The sequence below is a fragment of the Oryx dammah genome, unplaced genomic scaffold, assembly GCF_014754425.2.
Source record: "Oryx dammah isolate SB20612 unplaced genomic scaffold, SCBI_Odam_1.1 HiC_scaffold_23, whole genome shotgun sequence".
Lineage (NCBI taxonomy): Eukaryota > Metazoa > Chordata > Mammalia > Artiodactyla > Bovidae > Oryx > Oryx dammah.
The window spans coordinates 64,670,021-64,686,196 of record NW_024070207.1 but is presented as its reverse complement, the minus strand read 5'-3'; the positions used below and the strand labels follow the sequence as shown (position 1 = coordinate 64,686,196).

The following is a 16,176-nucleotide window of genomic DNA, read 5'->3' as shown; positions in this document are numbered from 1 at the left end:
GCTTATATGTCAAATAAGTACGATGACAATATACAGCCTTGGCGTACTCCTTTTCCTATTTGGAACCAGTCTTTTGTTCCATGTCCAGTTCTAACTGTTGCTTCCTGACCTGCATATAGGTTTCTCAAGAGGCAGGTCAGGTGGTCTGGTATTCCCATCTCTTTCAGTATGTTCCACAATTTCTGGTGATCCACACAGTCAAAGGCTTTGGCATAGTCAATAAAGCAGAAATAGATGTTTTTTCTGGAACTCTCTTGCTTTTTTGATGATCCAGCGGATGTTGGCAATTTGATCTCGGTTCCTCTGCCTTTTCTAAAACCAGCTTGAACATCTGGAAGTTCATGGTTCATGTACTGCTGAAGCCTGGCTTGGAGAATTTTGAGCATTACTTTACTAGCATGTGAGATGAGTGCAACTGTGCAGTACTTTGAGCATTCTTTGGCATTGCCTTTCTTTGGAATTGGAAAGAACACTGATCTTTTCCAGTCCTGTGGCCACTGCTGAGGTTTCCAAATTTGCTGGCATATTGAGTGCAGCACTTTCACAGCATCATCTTTCAGGATTTGGAATAGCTCAGCTAGAATGCCATCACCTCCACTAGTTTTGTTCGTAGTGATGCTTTCAAAGGCCCACTTGACTTCACATTCCAGGCTGTCTGGCTCTAGGTGGGTGATCATACCATCGTGATTATCTGGGTCATGAAGATATTTTTTGTACAGTTCTTCTGTGTATTCTTACCACCTCTTCTTAATATTTTCTGCTTCTGTTACGTCCATACCATCTTTGACCTTTATTGAACCCATCTTTCCATGAAATGTTCCAATGGTATCTTTAATTTTCTTGAGGAGGTCTCTAAGTCTTTCCCATTCTGTTGTTTTCCTCTATTTCTTTGCATTGATTGCTGAGGAAGGCTTTTTTATCTCTTCTTGTTATTCTTTGGAACTCTGCATTCAGATGCTTATATTTTTCCTTTTGTCCTTTGCTTTTCACTTCTCTTCTTTCCGCAGCTATTTGTAAGGCCTCCCCAGACAGCCATACTCTATATTAACACATATAATATAGTGCAGGGCATTCTCTAGTTGCAATGAGCAAGGACTACTCTCCAGTTGTGGTGTGCAGGCTTATCGTGGTGACTTCTCTTGTTGAGGAGCATGGTCTCTAGAGCACAGGCTCAGTAGTTGTGGTGCACAGACTTAGTTGCTCTGTAGAATGTGAGATCTTCCTAGATCAGCATCGAACCTGTGTCTCCTGCACTGGCAGGAGGTTTCTTTACCACTGAGCCCCCAAGGAAACCCCCAGAGAGGCCCTTTTTCTGCCAAAACTCTGCCAAAATTGCAAAATACACATCATCATTTTTTTGAGCACTACCTTTTACGGTGATTTGTTGAGCAGTAAAAGGTAACTGCAACACAAATCAATGTTGTGTTTCTGAAATCTGCATGGGGTGGCAAAAAGAGAGGAAATCTGTCAGGTCAGTACTTTGAAACTGGAAGATTGTTTTATCATTGAAGCAGACTTCATCCGAAATTGTTCTTGATCCACGGGAAAAGAAGGAATTTTACTCAGATACTCTCATCTGCGAAGATTTCCAACTTGAGTGCATTCTGTTACCTAGTCTCTCCTCTCAGCATTCCATCTTACAAGTGACCCTGTTTCCTTTACCTTAGGGGTTAAAAAAATGGTACTGATAATCTTACATGCGGGGCAGCAAAGGAGGAACAGATATAAAGACAGATTTTTGGACTCAGTGGGAAAGGCGAGGATGGGATGATTTGAGGGAATACCATTGAAGCATGTACGTTACCATACGTAAAATACATGACCAGGGAAAGTTCAATATATGAAGCATGGTACCCACAGCCAGTGCTCTCAGACAACCCAGAGGGACAGGGTGGGGAGGGAGGTGAGGGGTGGTTTCAGGATGGGGAGACACATGTATACCTGTGGCTGATTCATGTCAATGTATGGCAGAAAACTATCACAATATTGTAAAGTAATTATCCTCCAATTAAAATAAATAAATTTTAAAAAAAGCAAAGTTGTGTCCTGCTGATGCACATCACCATGTAGTGACTGAGACAGACTTAGAAATCCTAAACACAACAATCTGCTATTAACCTATCTTATTTCCACTGAAGATATTGCCCTTGCTGCTAACACTTGGAAAGAACAACAGTCCTTCAAAGTGCAGGTGTTTTTTTTTTTTCTTTCTTTTCTTTGCTTGTTTGTTTTGGATTTGGATATTTTTGTATTAATGTGTTGTCTCTTAATAGAAGAAAATGTTATAGTTGTAGTCTCTCATCTGCCAGAGCAGGCAGAAAGATGGTGACCAGGACATCACTAAATAACATTGTTGGTGAGTCCACCTAACAATCAGTGCTCTTTGAATACCATCAAGAGCCCAGGCACTCTTATTTTGGAAACGTTGCTCCACAGTGTATCAAGTTATAAAAGTTCATATGTATGTACCTCCTACCTAAATATAAATACTAAACAAATAAGATTTTTGACTTTGTTTTAAATCTAAAATTATTCACACCAAGCAATTGGTTAAATTAAACCCAACAGTTATTTCTCTGAAATCATTATACATACTTGGTAATTCTGCTGATATAGGAACAAAATCTAAACTCCAAATTATTTTCAAATGAAATGAAATTTTTATGAATACTAAATTTAATGTTTAAATAAGTCAATATGGTAATATTTTGCAGCTATTTCATGAAACATTTCCTAACTCTGATTTTCTAGTCTTCTTTCATGAAACATTTCCTAACTCTGATTTTCTAGTCTTCTTTCTGTGTTATAGGTTAATTAATAATTTTACCTCCTCAAATGTTTAAAAATAGGGAAAATTTCTGCTCTGGCAGTGGTGAAATGGGTGATCTGAACAACTGTTACTGAGGCAATTTAAAATGTTATAAGATACTTTAGTGAACTATTACTCAGACATAAAAAAGAACATAGTGCCATTTGCAGCAACATGGATGAACCTCTAGATTGTCACATTGAGTGAAGTCATATATTTGTCTACAGAAAGACAAATATATTATGTCACTCATATGTGGACTCTAAAAAAAGAGGGTACAAATGAACTTTTTACAAAACAGAAGTAGAGTCACAAATGTAGAAACAAGAATATTACCAGGGATAAGGTGGGGAAGAAATAAATTGGGAGATTGGGACTGACATATACACTCTACTAAATATATAAAATAGATAACTAAGTAGAACCTGCCATATAGCACAGGGAACTCTACCCAATACTCTGTAACAGCCTATATAGGAAAAGAATATGATAAAAAGTGGATGTATGTATATGTGTAACCAATTCACTTTGCTGTAAACTTAAAACTAACATAACATTGTAAACAAATAAATGAATAAATAAAGCACAACATAACACTGTAAATCAACTATACCCCAAAACAAGTTTGTTAAAAATAAATTAATGAAATTAAATGTTAGAAGACACAAGAAAAAAAAAGAAGAAGACACAAGAAAAACTTAAAATCATCAAAGACCTAGACAAGAAAATGATGAACTATCAGAGTAAGAAAAGGGGAGAATTAAATTCAAAGAGCTCAGTGATGCATTAGCACTGCTTTTGCCAAGGGAGGCCATTTGCTGAATAAGATAATGAAACTTCGAGATAGATAGACTTTCTCGTTTGGCATGGGGAATGAAGGTAAGTCATCTGGAGACTCCTGACCCTGAGTAGGGTGTGAGAGCATAAGTAGTCTCCACTTGAGAAAAGGAAAAGAAAGCTGTCCTGAAGAAGTAAGTGTCAGTTAAAGCATAGAAGAGGGCGACAGAGGATGAAATGGTTGGACAGCACCACTGGCTCAAAGGATATGAGTCTGAGCAAACTTGGGGAGATAGTGAAAGACAAGGAAGTCTGGTGTGCTGCAGTCCATGGGGTCGCAAAGTGTCAGAAACAACTTAGTGACTGAACAACAAAAAGCAAAAAAAGAACATTCAGAGAAAAGGTTGAAGATGTGGGAGTTTTCTCATCATAAAGCAGAACCTCCAGTGAATACACCAGAAAGGTTTGGGAAGAGGAAAGCATGGGGACTGAAACCTGAAGTAGAATTTCCAAATGAGAGACATATTTTAGTTCTTATCCTATGTCATATGCATGACCCATATCTACCAGAATTTATTCAATCCCTGTTTGGAACCCTTGTGTGTGACAGATATCCTTAATTCCATAGCTTTTGTATTCTGTCTGTTCACAAATGCCCATGTCATACACCCAATTCTACCACTCACTATGTACACTATGTACAGCTCACTGAAACTGCCCTATGCCCTCTAACTCAGCAGTTGGCCCAAAAATTCAGGACAGGGAATCAAAATGTTTATTTTTGAGTAGTGTTACACTCATTCTGATGCCACTACCAGTGTATCAAAGGAGCTATGGGACAGGGAAGTATTTATAGGAATTTACCTGTCCTCTCCAGGGCTTCCCTTGTGGCTAAGCTGGTAAAGAATCTGCCTGCAATACGGGGGACCTGGGTTCGATCCCTGGGTTGGGAAGATCCTCTGGAGAAGGGAAAGGCTACCTACTCCAGTATTCTGGCCTGGATAATTCTATGGACTATATGGGATCGCAAAGAGTTAGATACAACTGAGCAACTTTCACTTTCACCTGCCCCCTCAGAAAATTTCCAAACATTAAGGGCTTATATCAAGATTATCAGAGAGAAAAGAAGAAAGTAAAACCTGCTAAGAACTGTTCTTAGACTCCATTCTTTACAATGATGGTATAAGGCTTCTGCTTACACCCTCTTCCACCCCAACCAAATTCTTGTGATTAGGAAAACATAAGCTAGTTCTTCAATAAAATCAACATTCTGTACCACTTTAGATCAGAGCAACATTGAGCCCAAATTATAACAATAGACTGGAGTAACTATTCAGTTTGCCAGCAATTCCATCTCTAGGAACTTATTTGAAAAAGGAGTACTAGAGATGTGGTGACAGATCTGTTGATAAATGTATACTGCAGCCTTAATTACTTAGAATAATTGAAAACAAGCAATATGTTCAGTAACACAAAAATGTTTAAAGATATTTTGTTATATCTATTAAATGGAATCATGTAAGCCATTAAAAAATCATGTAGAATAATATTTTCTGACATGTGCTAAGTTTAAAATATATGTTCTCAGTGATAAAAAGCTATTTGTGAAATAGCATGTATCTTGTAATAAATTTGAAAAATATATTCTCTCTATCTTCCTCCTCACCATTTTCTTCAACCCCTTACACCCACCCTCATCTGTCTATCTCTGACTAGGTCTAGAAGGGCTTACACCACCATTTTGAAAATAGTTATCTCCAGAAACTGGGGTTGTGGGTCTTTTTTTTTTTTCAAAGTTTGTTAAGTTTTCTGTACATAGCGTACATTCATTTTATAACTTTTAAAAATTATTATTTCATTAAAATTTTCCTATGGCAATTCATCACAAACAGTGTGAAAACTCGAGTTCATTATTGCTTTAATCAGATCTTAAGTTTTTCAGTTCAAGCTAGTGCACAATTGCACTCATTTCACATGCTGGCAAGGTAATGCTCAAAATCCTTCGAGCTACATTTCAACAGTATGTGAACTGAGAACTTCCAGATGTACAAGCTGGATTTAGAAGGCAGAGGAATTCTTAAAGAAATGGGAATACCAGACCACCTTTCCTGCCTCCTTCAAAACCTGCATGCAGGTCAAGAAATAACAGTGAGAACCGAACATTTAACGTCAGACTGGTTCCAAATTGGTAAAGACTACCTCAAGGCTGTATATAATCACTTTGCTTATTTAACTTATATGCAGAGTACATCATGTGAAATGCCAGACTGGAAAAACACAAGCTAGAATCAAGATTGCCAGGAGAAATATCAATAACCTCAGATATGCAGATGAAATCACCCTTATGGCAAAAAGGGTAGAGGAATTAAAAAGCCTCATGATTAAGGTGAAAGAGAAGAGTGAAAAAGCTGGCTTAAAACTCAACATTCAAAAATAGAAGATCATGGCATCTGGTCCCATCACTTCATAGCAAATAAATGGAGAAACAATGAAAACAGTGACAGACTTTATTTTCTTGAGCTCCAAAATCACTGTGAATGGTGACTGCAGCCATGAAATTAAAAGACATTTAGTCCTTGGAGAAAAACCTGGACAGCATATTAAAAAGCAGAGACATTACTTTGATGGCAAAGGTCTGTATAGTCAAAGCTGTGGTTTTCCCAGTAGTCATGTATGGATGTGAGTGTTGAACCATAAAGAAGGCTGAGAACCAAAGAATGGATGCTTTTGAATTGTGCTGTTGGAAAAGACTCTTTTGTGTCCCTTGGACTTCAAGGAGATCAAACTAGTCAATCCTAAAGAAAATTTGAATATTTATTGAAAAAATTGCTGAAGCTGAAGCTCCAATACTTTGACCACCTGATGTGAAGAGCTGACTCATTAGAAAAGACCCTCATGCTGGGAAAGATTGTAGGCAGGAGGAGAAGGAGATAACAGAAGATGAGATGGTTGCATGACATCAATGGGCATGAGTTTGAGCAAACTTCAGGAGATGGTGAATGACAGGGAGACCTGATGTGATGCAGTATATGGGATCACAGGGGTCAGAAAGGACTGAGCGACTGAACAGACAAATGAACCTTTCCAGTCAAATTACATGAACAGATTGTTTGGGACTGCTCTACGAAGGATTTAAGAAATCTGTGTGCAGGTCACGAAGCAACAGTTAGAACTGGACATGGAACAACAGACTGGTTCCAAATAAGGAAAAGAATACGTCAAGGCTGTATATTGTCAGCATGCTTATTTGAATTATTTGCAGAGTACATCATGAGAAACGTTGGGCTGGATGAAGCACAAGGCAGAATCAGGATTGCTGGGGGAAGTATCAATAACCTCAGATATGTAGATGACATCACCCTTATTGCAGAAAGCGAAGAAGAGATAAAGAGCCTCTTGATGAAAGTGAAAGAGGAGTGAAAAAGCTGGCTTAAAACACAACAAGCAGGAAACTAAGATCATGGTCTCTGGTCCCATCACTACATGGCAAATAGATGGGGAAACAATGGAAACGGTGACACAATTTATTATTTTTTTTGGGGGGGAAGGGTGCTCCAAAATCAGTGCAGATGGTGACTGCAGCAATGAAATTAAAAGACACTTGCTCCTTGGAAGAAAATTTATGATCAGCCTAGACAGTTTATTAAAAAGCAGAGACATTACTTTGCCAACAAAGGTCTGTCTAGTCAAAGCTATGGTTTTTCCAGTAGTCATGTATGGATGTGAGAGTTGGACTATAAAGAAAGCTGAGTGCCGAAGAATTGATGTTTTTGAACTGTGTTGTTGGAGAAGACTCTTGAGAGTCCCTCGGACAGCAAGAAGATCCAACCAGTCAATCTTAAAGGAAATCAGTCCTGAATATTCATTGGATGGACTGATGCTGAAGCTGAAACTCCAATACTTTGGCCACCTGATGTGAAGAACTGGCTCATTTGAAAAGAACCTGATGCTGGGAAAGATTGAAGGAGGGAGGAGAAAGGGAGATAGATGATGAGATTGTTGCATGGCATCACCAACTCAAAGGACATGAGTTTGAGTAAACTCTGGGAGTTGGTGATGGACAGGGAGTCCTTGTATGCTGCAGTCTATGGGGTCACAAAGAGTGAGACATGACTCAGTGACTGAACTGACTGACCCGAAAATGAAGCAAAAATGATCATTCTAGAATATGCAGTCAAGAGACGGTTGAATATAGTAATGATCAGTTCAGTTTAGTCACTCAGTCTTGTCTGACACTTTGTAACCCCATGAACCACAGCATGCCAGGCCTCCCAGCCCATCACAAACTCCTGGAGTTTACCAAACTCATGTCCATTGAGTCGGTGATGCCATCCAACCATCTCATCCTCTGTCGTCCCCTTCTCCTCCTGCCCTCAATCTTTCCCTGCATCAGGGTCTTTTCAAATGAGTAGGCCCTTTGCATCAGGTGGCCAAAGTATTGGCGTTTCAGCTTCAACATCAGTCTTTCTAATGAACACCCAGGACTTATTACCTTTAGGATGGACTTGTTGGATCTCCTTGTAGTCCAACGGACTCTCAAGAGTCTTCTCCAACACCAGAGTTCAAAAGCTTCAATTCTTCGGTGCTCAGCTTTCTTTATAGTCCAACTCTCACATCCATACATGACTACTGGAAAAATCATAGCCTTGATTAGATGGACCTTTATTAGCAAAGTAATGTCTATGATTTTAAATATGCTATCTAGGTTGGCCATATCTTTCCTTCCAAGGAGTAAGTGTCTTTTAATATAGCTGCAGTCACCACCTGCAGTGATTTTGGAGCCCCCCAAAACAAAGTTAGCCACTGTTTCCACTGTTTCCCCATCTATTCCCCATGAAGTGATGGGATGGGTTGCCATGATCTTCGTTTTCTGAATGTTGAGCTTTAAGCCAGCTTTTGCACTCTCCTCTTTCACTTTCATCAAGAGGCTCTTTAGTTCTTCTTCGCTTTCTGCCATAAGGGTGGTGTCATCTGCATATCTAAGGTTATTGATATTTCTCCCTGCAATCTTGATTCCAGCTTATGCTTCTTCCAGCTCAGCGTTTCTCATGATGTACTCTGCATATAAGTTAAATAAGCAAGGTGACAATATACGGCATTGACGTACTCCTTTTCCTATTTGGAACCAGACTGTTGTTCCACGTCTAGTTCTAACTGTTTTTTCCTGACCTGGATACCAGGTTTCTCAAGAGGCAGGTCAGGTGGTCTAGTATTCCCATCTCTTTCAAAAGTTTCCACAGTTTATTGTGATCCACACTGTCAAAGGCTTTGGCATAGTGAATAAAGCAGAAATAGATGTTTTTCTGGAACTCTCTTGCTTTTTCCATGATCCAGCAGATGCTGGCAATTTGATCTCTGGTTCCTCTGCCTTTTCTAAAACCAGCTTGAACGTTTGGAAGTTCACAGCTCAGGTACTGCTGAAGCCTGGCTTGAAGAATTTTGAGCATCACTTTACTAGCATGTGAGATGAGTGCAACTGTGTGGTAGTTTGAGCATTCTTTGGCATTGCCTTTCTTTGGGATTGGAATGAAAACTGACCTTTTCCAGTTTTGTGGCCACTGCTGAGTTTTCCAAATTTGTTGGCATGTTGAGTGCAGCACTTTCACAGCATCATCTTTTAGATTTGAAATAGCTCAGCTGGAATTCCATCACCACCTCGAGCTTTGTTCATAGTGATGGTTCTTAAGGCCCACTTGACCTCACATTCCAGGATGTCTGGCTCTAGGTGAATGATCACACCGACATGATTATCTGGGTCATGAAGATCTTTTTTGTACAGTTCTTCTGTGTATTCTTGCCACCTCTTCTTAATATGTTCTGCTTCTGTTAGATCCATAACATTTCTGTTCTTTATTGAGCCCATCTTTGCATGAAATGTTCCCTTGGTATCTCTAATTTTCTTGAAGAGATCTCTATTCTTTCCCATTCTATTGTTTTCCTCTATTTCTTTGCATTGATTGCTGAGACAAGCTTTCTTATCTCTCCTTGGTATTCTTGGAACTCTGCATTAAAATGGGTATATCTTTCCTTTTCTCCTTTGCTTCTTGCTTCTCTTCTTGTCACAGCTATTTGTAAGGCCTCCTCAGACAGCCATTTTGCTTTGCTGCATTCCTTTTTCTTGGAGATGGTCTTGATGCCTGTCTCCTGTACAATATCATGAACCTCCATCCCTAGTTATTCAGGCACTCTATCAGATCTAGTCCCTTAAATCTATTTCTCACTTCCACTATATAATCATAAGGCATTTGATTTAGGTCATACCTGAATTGTCTTGTGGTTTTCCCCACTTTCTTCAGTTTAAATCTCAATTTGACAATACAGAGTTCATGATCTGAGCCACAGTTCGCTCCCTTGTTTTTACTGACTGTATAGAGCTTCTCCATCTTTGGCTGCAAAGAATATACTCAATCTGATTTTGGTGTTGACCATCTGGTTAGGTCCATGTGTAGAGTCTTCTCTTGTGCTGCTGGAAGAGGGTGTTTGCTATGACCAGTGCATTTTCTTGGCAAAATTCTATTAGCTTTTGCCCTGCTTCAGTCTGTACTCTAAGGCCAAATTTGCCTGTTACTGCAGGTGTTTCTTGACCTCCTACTTTTGCATTCCAGTCCCCTATAATAAAAAGGACATCTTTTTTTGAGTGTTAGTTATTAAAAGGTCTTGTGGGTATTCATAGAACTGTTCAACTTCAGCTTCTTCAGCATTACTGTTTGGGGCATAGACTTGGATTACCGTGATATTGAATGGTTTGCCTTGGAAACGAACAGAGATCATCATTGTGTCATTTTTGAGATTGCATCCAAGTATTGCATTTTGGACTCTTTTGTTGACTATGATGGCTACTGCATTTCTTCTAAGGGATTCCTGCCCACACTAGTAGATATAATGGTCATCTGAGTTAAATTCACCCGTTCCAATCCATTTTAGTTCACGGATTCCTAGAATGTTGACATTCACTCTTGCCATCTCCTGTTTGACCACTTCCCATTTGCCTTGATTCATGGACCTAAAGTTCCACGTTCTTATGCAGTATTGCTCTTTACAGCATCGGATCCTGCTTCTATCACCAGTCCCAACCACAACTGGGTGTTGCTCTTGCTTTGGCTCCAACCCTTCATTCTTTCTAGAGTTATTTCTCCACTGATCTCCAGTAGCATATTGGGCACCTACTGACCTGTGGAGTTCACCTTTTGGTGTCCTATCTTTTTGCCTTTTCATACTGTTCATGGGGTTCTCAAGGCAAGAATACAGAAGTGGTTTGCCATTCCCTTCTCAAGTGGACCGCATTCTATCAGACCTCTCCACCATAACCTGTACGTCTTGGGTGGCCCCACATGGCATGGCTTAGTTTCATTGTATCTTAGTGAGGATCAAGTATAATATAATCTATAATATTATTCTAGGATAAAATCACTGGTTACCTGGCTCCCCCACATATCCTAAGTACTGTTAATAAGGACCTGAAGATTTTGTTTATATACCAATTTATTGGGAAAGTTTTCACTTAGGTTAGTATATCTGTATTTAAAAGAAATTAAATACTAGCAATTGTCTTCCCATTTCTCAAAGTTCCTGATAAGACTAACTGGTCTTTGCTAATACTGTCTAACCACTCAGTTCTCTGGAGTTACCAATTTTGTTATATGTGTATGTAGAATCATTAGAAGAGTTTTTTTTTTCTTTCTACTATTTTCATCGGTTCAAAATAGATTATCAGTTCAGTTCAGTTCAGTTCAATCACTCAGTAGTGTCCGACTCTTTGTGACTCCATGAATCGCAGCACACCAGGCTTCCCTGTCCATCACCAACTCCTGGAGTTCACTCAGACTCACGTCCATCGAGTCTGTGATGCCATCCAGCCATCTCATCCTCGGTCATCCGCTTCTCCTCCTGTCTCCAATCCCTCCCAGCATCTGAGTTTTTTCCAATGAGTCAACTCTTCGCATGAGGTAGCCAAAGTACTGGAGCTTCAGCTTTAGCATCATTCCTTCCAAAGAAATCCCAAGGTTGATCTCCTTCAGAATGGACTGGTTGGATCTCCTTGCAGTCCAAGGCACTCTCAAGAGTCTTCTCCAACACCACAGTTCAAAAGCATCAATTCTTTGGCGCTCAGCCTTCTTGACAGTCCAACTCTCACATCCATACGTGACCACAGGAAAAACCATAGCCTTGACTAGACGGACCTTAGTGGGCAAAGTAATGTCTCTGCTTTTGAATATACTATCTAGGTTGGTCATAACTTTTCTTCCAAGGAGTAAGCGTCTTTTAATTTCATGGCTGCACTCACCATCTGCATTGATTTTGGAGCCCCCCAAAATAAAGTCTGACACTGTTTCTACTGTTTCCCCATCTATTTCCCATGAAGTGATAGATTCAAATAGAATATATGTTGACCACTAAGAGTTGAGGGGTTAATATGTTATTATATTCCAAACTATGTCCATCATGCCAAATCAAAACTTGAAGGAAGATGTTCCTGTCCTGTGGGTAGGAAGCACAGTCACAGTCACTCTGATGTTAACCATGATGAGGGTGGCTAGGTCACCATTACTTACTTCAGCCTGATCATGTGTATAGAGATATTTATTTGTATTTATTAAAGATCAGAGTGGGCCAGATGGAGAGCACAGAAAAGACAGACTATGTGGGGGAAAGGTGAAGAAAGGGACAAGAGCAAAGGCATGGAAATAGGAATATTGCTACTGCTACTGCTAAGTCACTTCAGTTGTGTCCGACTCTGTGAAACCCCATAGACGGCAGCCCACCAGGCTCCCCCATCCCTGGGATTCTCCAGGCAAGAAGACTGGAGTGGGTTGCCATTTCCTTCTTCAATGCATGAAAGTGAAAAGTGAAAGTGAAGTCACTCAGTCTTGTCCGACTCTTAGCAACCCCATGGATTGCAGCCTACCAGACTCCTCCATCCATGGGATTTTCCAGGCAAGAATACTGGAGTGGGGTGCCATTGCCTTCTCCAGGACATAGGAATAAGTATGTTTTTTGTAGTGGGGATTAAACAATGCTTATTCAAGGAAGTTCGTTTGGGGAACAATGGATGAGACTATGGATTTTGTAGGGCCAGATAATGGTGGGAGCTCCTTAGAAACAAACACACTTCATGTTTGTTTTCATAGTCAGTGGAAACCTGTCTTAAGTATTTCAGGCCACATTGTTCTTAGTGACACATGAAAATTATGTTTTAGGAAGAAAAATAGCTAACAGTTATTGATTACTTTCCCTGTTCCACACAATGTATTAAAAATGATATTTAAGAAGGTAAGCATTGGAGTTGGTTGAACTTGAAGTCTGATCTTAACTCTGGAATTTATTAAGTAAATGACTTTAGGAAAATTACTCATTTTCCTGAGTTTCCTTGAGTCTTTATCTGAAAAACTGACGTGATTATATCTACCTCTCAAGGTTGTTGTACGGATCACATAGATTGGAGAAGGAGACTCTATTAGGATGCTATTACAGTTATTCAACCTAGGCAAATATGATAAAGCATTAGAATGGAGAGGGAGGACAAAGTAAAAGTAAAGAAGTAGGAGAGGTGACTGACTCCACTCTCATTCATGTTGCAAGTTCCTTATTTCTGTTCATTTGACATAATCTGGGAAGTATAATTATTGTGGTGGGAGAGCCTTAGAAACACACTTTACGTTTGTTTTGATAGTCAATGGAAACCACTCTGGGCATTATCAATTGCTCATTTCCCTAGAGCGACAAATAACCGTTTGCTCTCTCTGTTCACCATTTCCACATCTCCTGAAAGGTATGATCCAAATTCCCTTTCCATAACCAGTTACAAAGCAAACAAAACAAAAATCATTCACTTTCTTACACTGCATTTTCAATTTTTTATTTGCAATGTCTTCCTCCATTTTTGAGTTTGCCAGTCAATCAGGCTTCCTGAGAATTCTCACGGAAGCAGGATTCCCTAATTTAACAAAAAGCGAAACTCAAAAAGAAAACAATCTTGCTGTTTCTGGACTTGTGGAAACCTGATACTTTTCCTAAGCCACAGAACTCAGTCCTTCAGGGTCCAATTCCTGCCGTCAGCTAACACCAAAACAATCACTATAAAATAGCAGTCTTAAAATGCACAAGGCTTTGAGAACTTGGGCTTTCTTACTAATGTCTGGTTTCAACGTAGAACTTCCTCTTCCAAAGGAGAACTTCCTCTTTCAAAGAGAATATCTTATTTGTATACATTTCCGAGCCGGAAGGCGCAGAACTTTGACTCTCGGTGAGGAAAGGTCCTTCATTGCAATCAAATTTAACTCAACGCTCCTTTCTTTTTCTTTCTCCTTTCCTGATTTTCCGGGAGTGAACAGTCAAAAATAAATGTTTCAACAGATCTCGCGGTGCTATTCGAGATTCCACGCCCCCCCCCCCAAAAAAAAAGAAATGGTGCAAACGAGCCTGTGCCTTCTGGACTTTGGGGCTGGGATTGCAGCGGTCGGAGCACAGTGAAAGCAGCCAAGGGCGGGGCTCTGGCAAGTTCCCCTTCCACCTTCCCCCACCCTTCTTTTCCAACCGCTGCACGGCTCTTAGCTTGATTCCAGCCTTTGCTGCAGCTGCTCTCCAGCCGTTTGCAGGATTCAAAGAACTACAGGAGCTGTTCCCAAGATGGTGATCCGTGTGTATATTGCATCTTCCTCTGGCTCCATGGCGGTAAGGAAGGTGGGAAGCCCACCTTTGTTATTTTTCTACACACCAGTCTCCTGCTGCCCCAGAACCCTTGAATTGCATAAGTTAGTCTGGCAGCTTCTCCTTCGGTAGACACAGGCACTTCCCACCCAATTCCCCCTCCCCCCGCACCCTCCCCCCCCCACCCCCGTCTTCCCTTTTCTTCTCTTTGTTGCATCGATTTCATTTTTCCGTGGAGTTTAGCTTTCTTTGCCTTATGATGTTAGGGCCACATTTCTTCTTTGAAGGAAAAAGAAAGCTTCAGAGTTTTGAGAGATGGTGGTATAGGGTTTTTAGGGTTAGGTGAAGAAATTAAGTCACACACTGGTAAGAATGGAACATTTCACATAAGTGTTCTAAGTATGGAGGCAAGGGACAGTGGTTAACATCTGTAAGGGATGTAAAATATGGTCTTACTGATGATGATGGAGTGGAGGCCTACTAAGGCACTGTGATTATATTTCACAGAGACCCCTATAATCAAAGAGTTATATTTTGCCAGTGTGTAAGAGGGAGTTATTTAACTTTGGCCTAAAGAGTCTGATAGAACTAGGAAGAATGGGAGACATCAGGAACAATGATAAATATTTTTTTTAAAAAAACAATGTGATAAGGGATCGGTTTTTTTTTCTTCCATATCTTACCTTATTTTGACTTTTTCTTTTCTTTAAAAAAATATTACTTCGAGCAGTTTCTAACTGCTTCAAATATATTGAGAACTGGAAAGGAAACTAAAAAGTGGCTTCTTGTGTAGTTGCAGAAACCAGTGACTGGTTCTTCAATTGATAGGACATGTCCCTCTTATTCATGTGCTCTTAATTTAGAATAACAATTTTCAAAAGTTGTGGGGAGCAATAGGCTAAACTAGGGGAAAGCTGAGTGTATATGCATGGTAAATAAAAGTGTTTCTTTCACAATTCGCAAAAAGCAGATATTTTTTTGCTTTTTGGGCTCAGGATGTGGGTTCCGGATGTAGAATGTATGAACCCCCTCTCTCTTCTGAGCTTTAGAGCAGCAGCAACAACAACAAAAAAAATCCATGTTTTTTGTTGTTATGTATTTTTGTTTTGTTTACCCCCAAGAGGATTTGGAATAGCACTGAAAGTTGAGCAAAATCACAAGAACTTTGAACCTTCAACTTGTCTGGCAATTATATGTGGATGTATTTAGACAGTTTTGAAATAGAATACTTAAGCTTATTTATATTTAGGAGTAAGTTTAGGTTGAAAACAGAAAACTTTTTATATTGTATTTGAACTTATTTTATGAGCTTCTTGCCTTATTATTTTCCATATATATTAATTATGATATTTGAAATAATGTTTGGGCTGCTCAGAGTCTCAAGTCCAATACAATAATTGCAAAATTTAGAAGATCAGCTTAATACCTTTTGTTAAATCCCAAATTAGGTTGAGCAGATCAGGAAGTTAGTTTTGATGATTTCACTGGATAACATGCAGTTTCAATACTGCTGATTTATTCTTTGCTTTCTTGCTCTTCTACTCCTTCCTAAAAAGCAGATTCAACAAGAAACTCTTTTCAGAATTTCTGTTCAAGCAGAAACAAGTATACTTCTTTCTTTGTTAAGACTTTAGTTTCTTAGGGCCTTAAAAATTACTACTATCTCCTACTATGTCCTTTACCAGATTCCACTGTTGAAGACTATACAAATAAGAAATATTTATGCTTTTTGTGTTTTGTTTCAATTATTTTTCTTATAGGTAACTATAGATTTGTCTGTTGTTGCAGTAATTATAGTTCTTGTAAACCTGTTATCAAAATTCTACTGCATATTGCCAAAATAAATTTTTGTTCTATTATAATCTTATAGTACTTTTAAATAATATTAAAACTGTAAAATTAGTAAGCTTCAGAAGAGTTATTTTATAACATACATGGGGACT

At 39.3% G+C, this 16,176-nt stretch overlaps 1 protein-coding gene across 2 annotated transcripts in view; it reads left to right on the top strand.

The window, feature by feature from the left end:
- The first annotated feature begins 13,632 nt into the window (after positions 1-13,632).
- The window catches only part of SH3BGRL (SH3 domain binding glutamate rich protein like), a 71,921-nt gene continuing 69,377 nt past the window's right edge, over positions 13,633-16,176 (top strand). The window contains exon 1 of one of the 2 annotated variants that reach the window (XM_040265634.1): positions 13,633-14,257. In XM_040265634.1, coding sequence (XP_040121568.1) covers positions 14,213-14,257 — 45 coding nt within the window. In that variant the 5' untranslated portion in view covers positions 13,633-14,212. Of the gene's footprint in view, positions 14,267-16,176 lie in introns of both variants that reach the window. The other variant, XM_040265633.1, reaches the window with a different exon arrangement.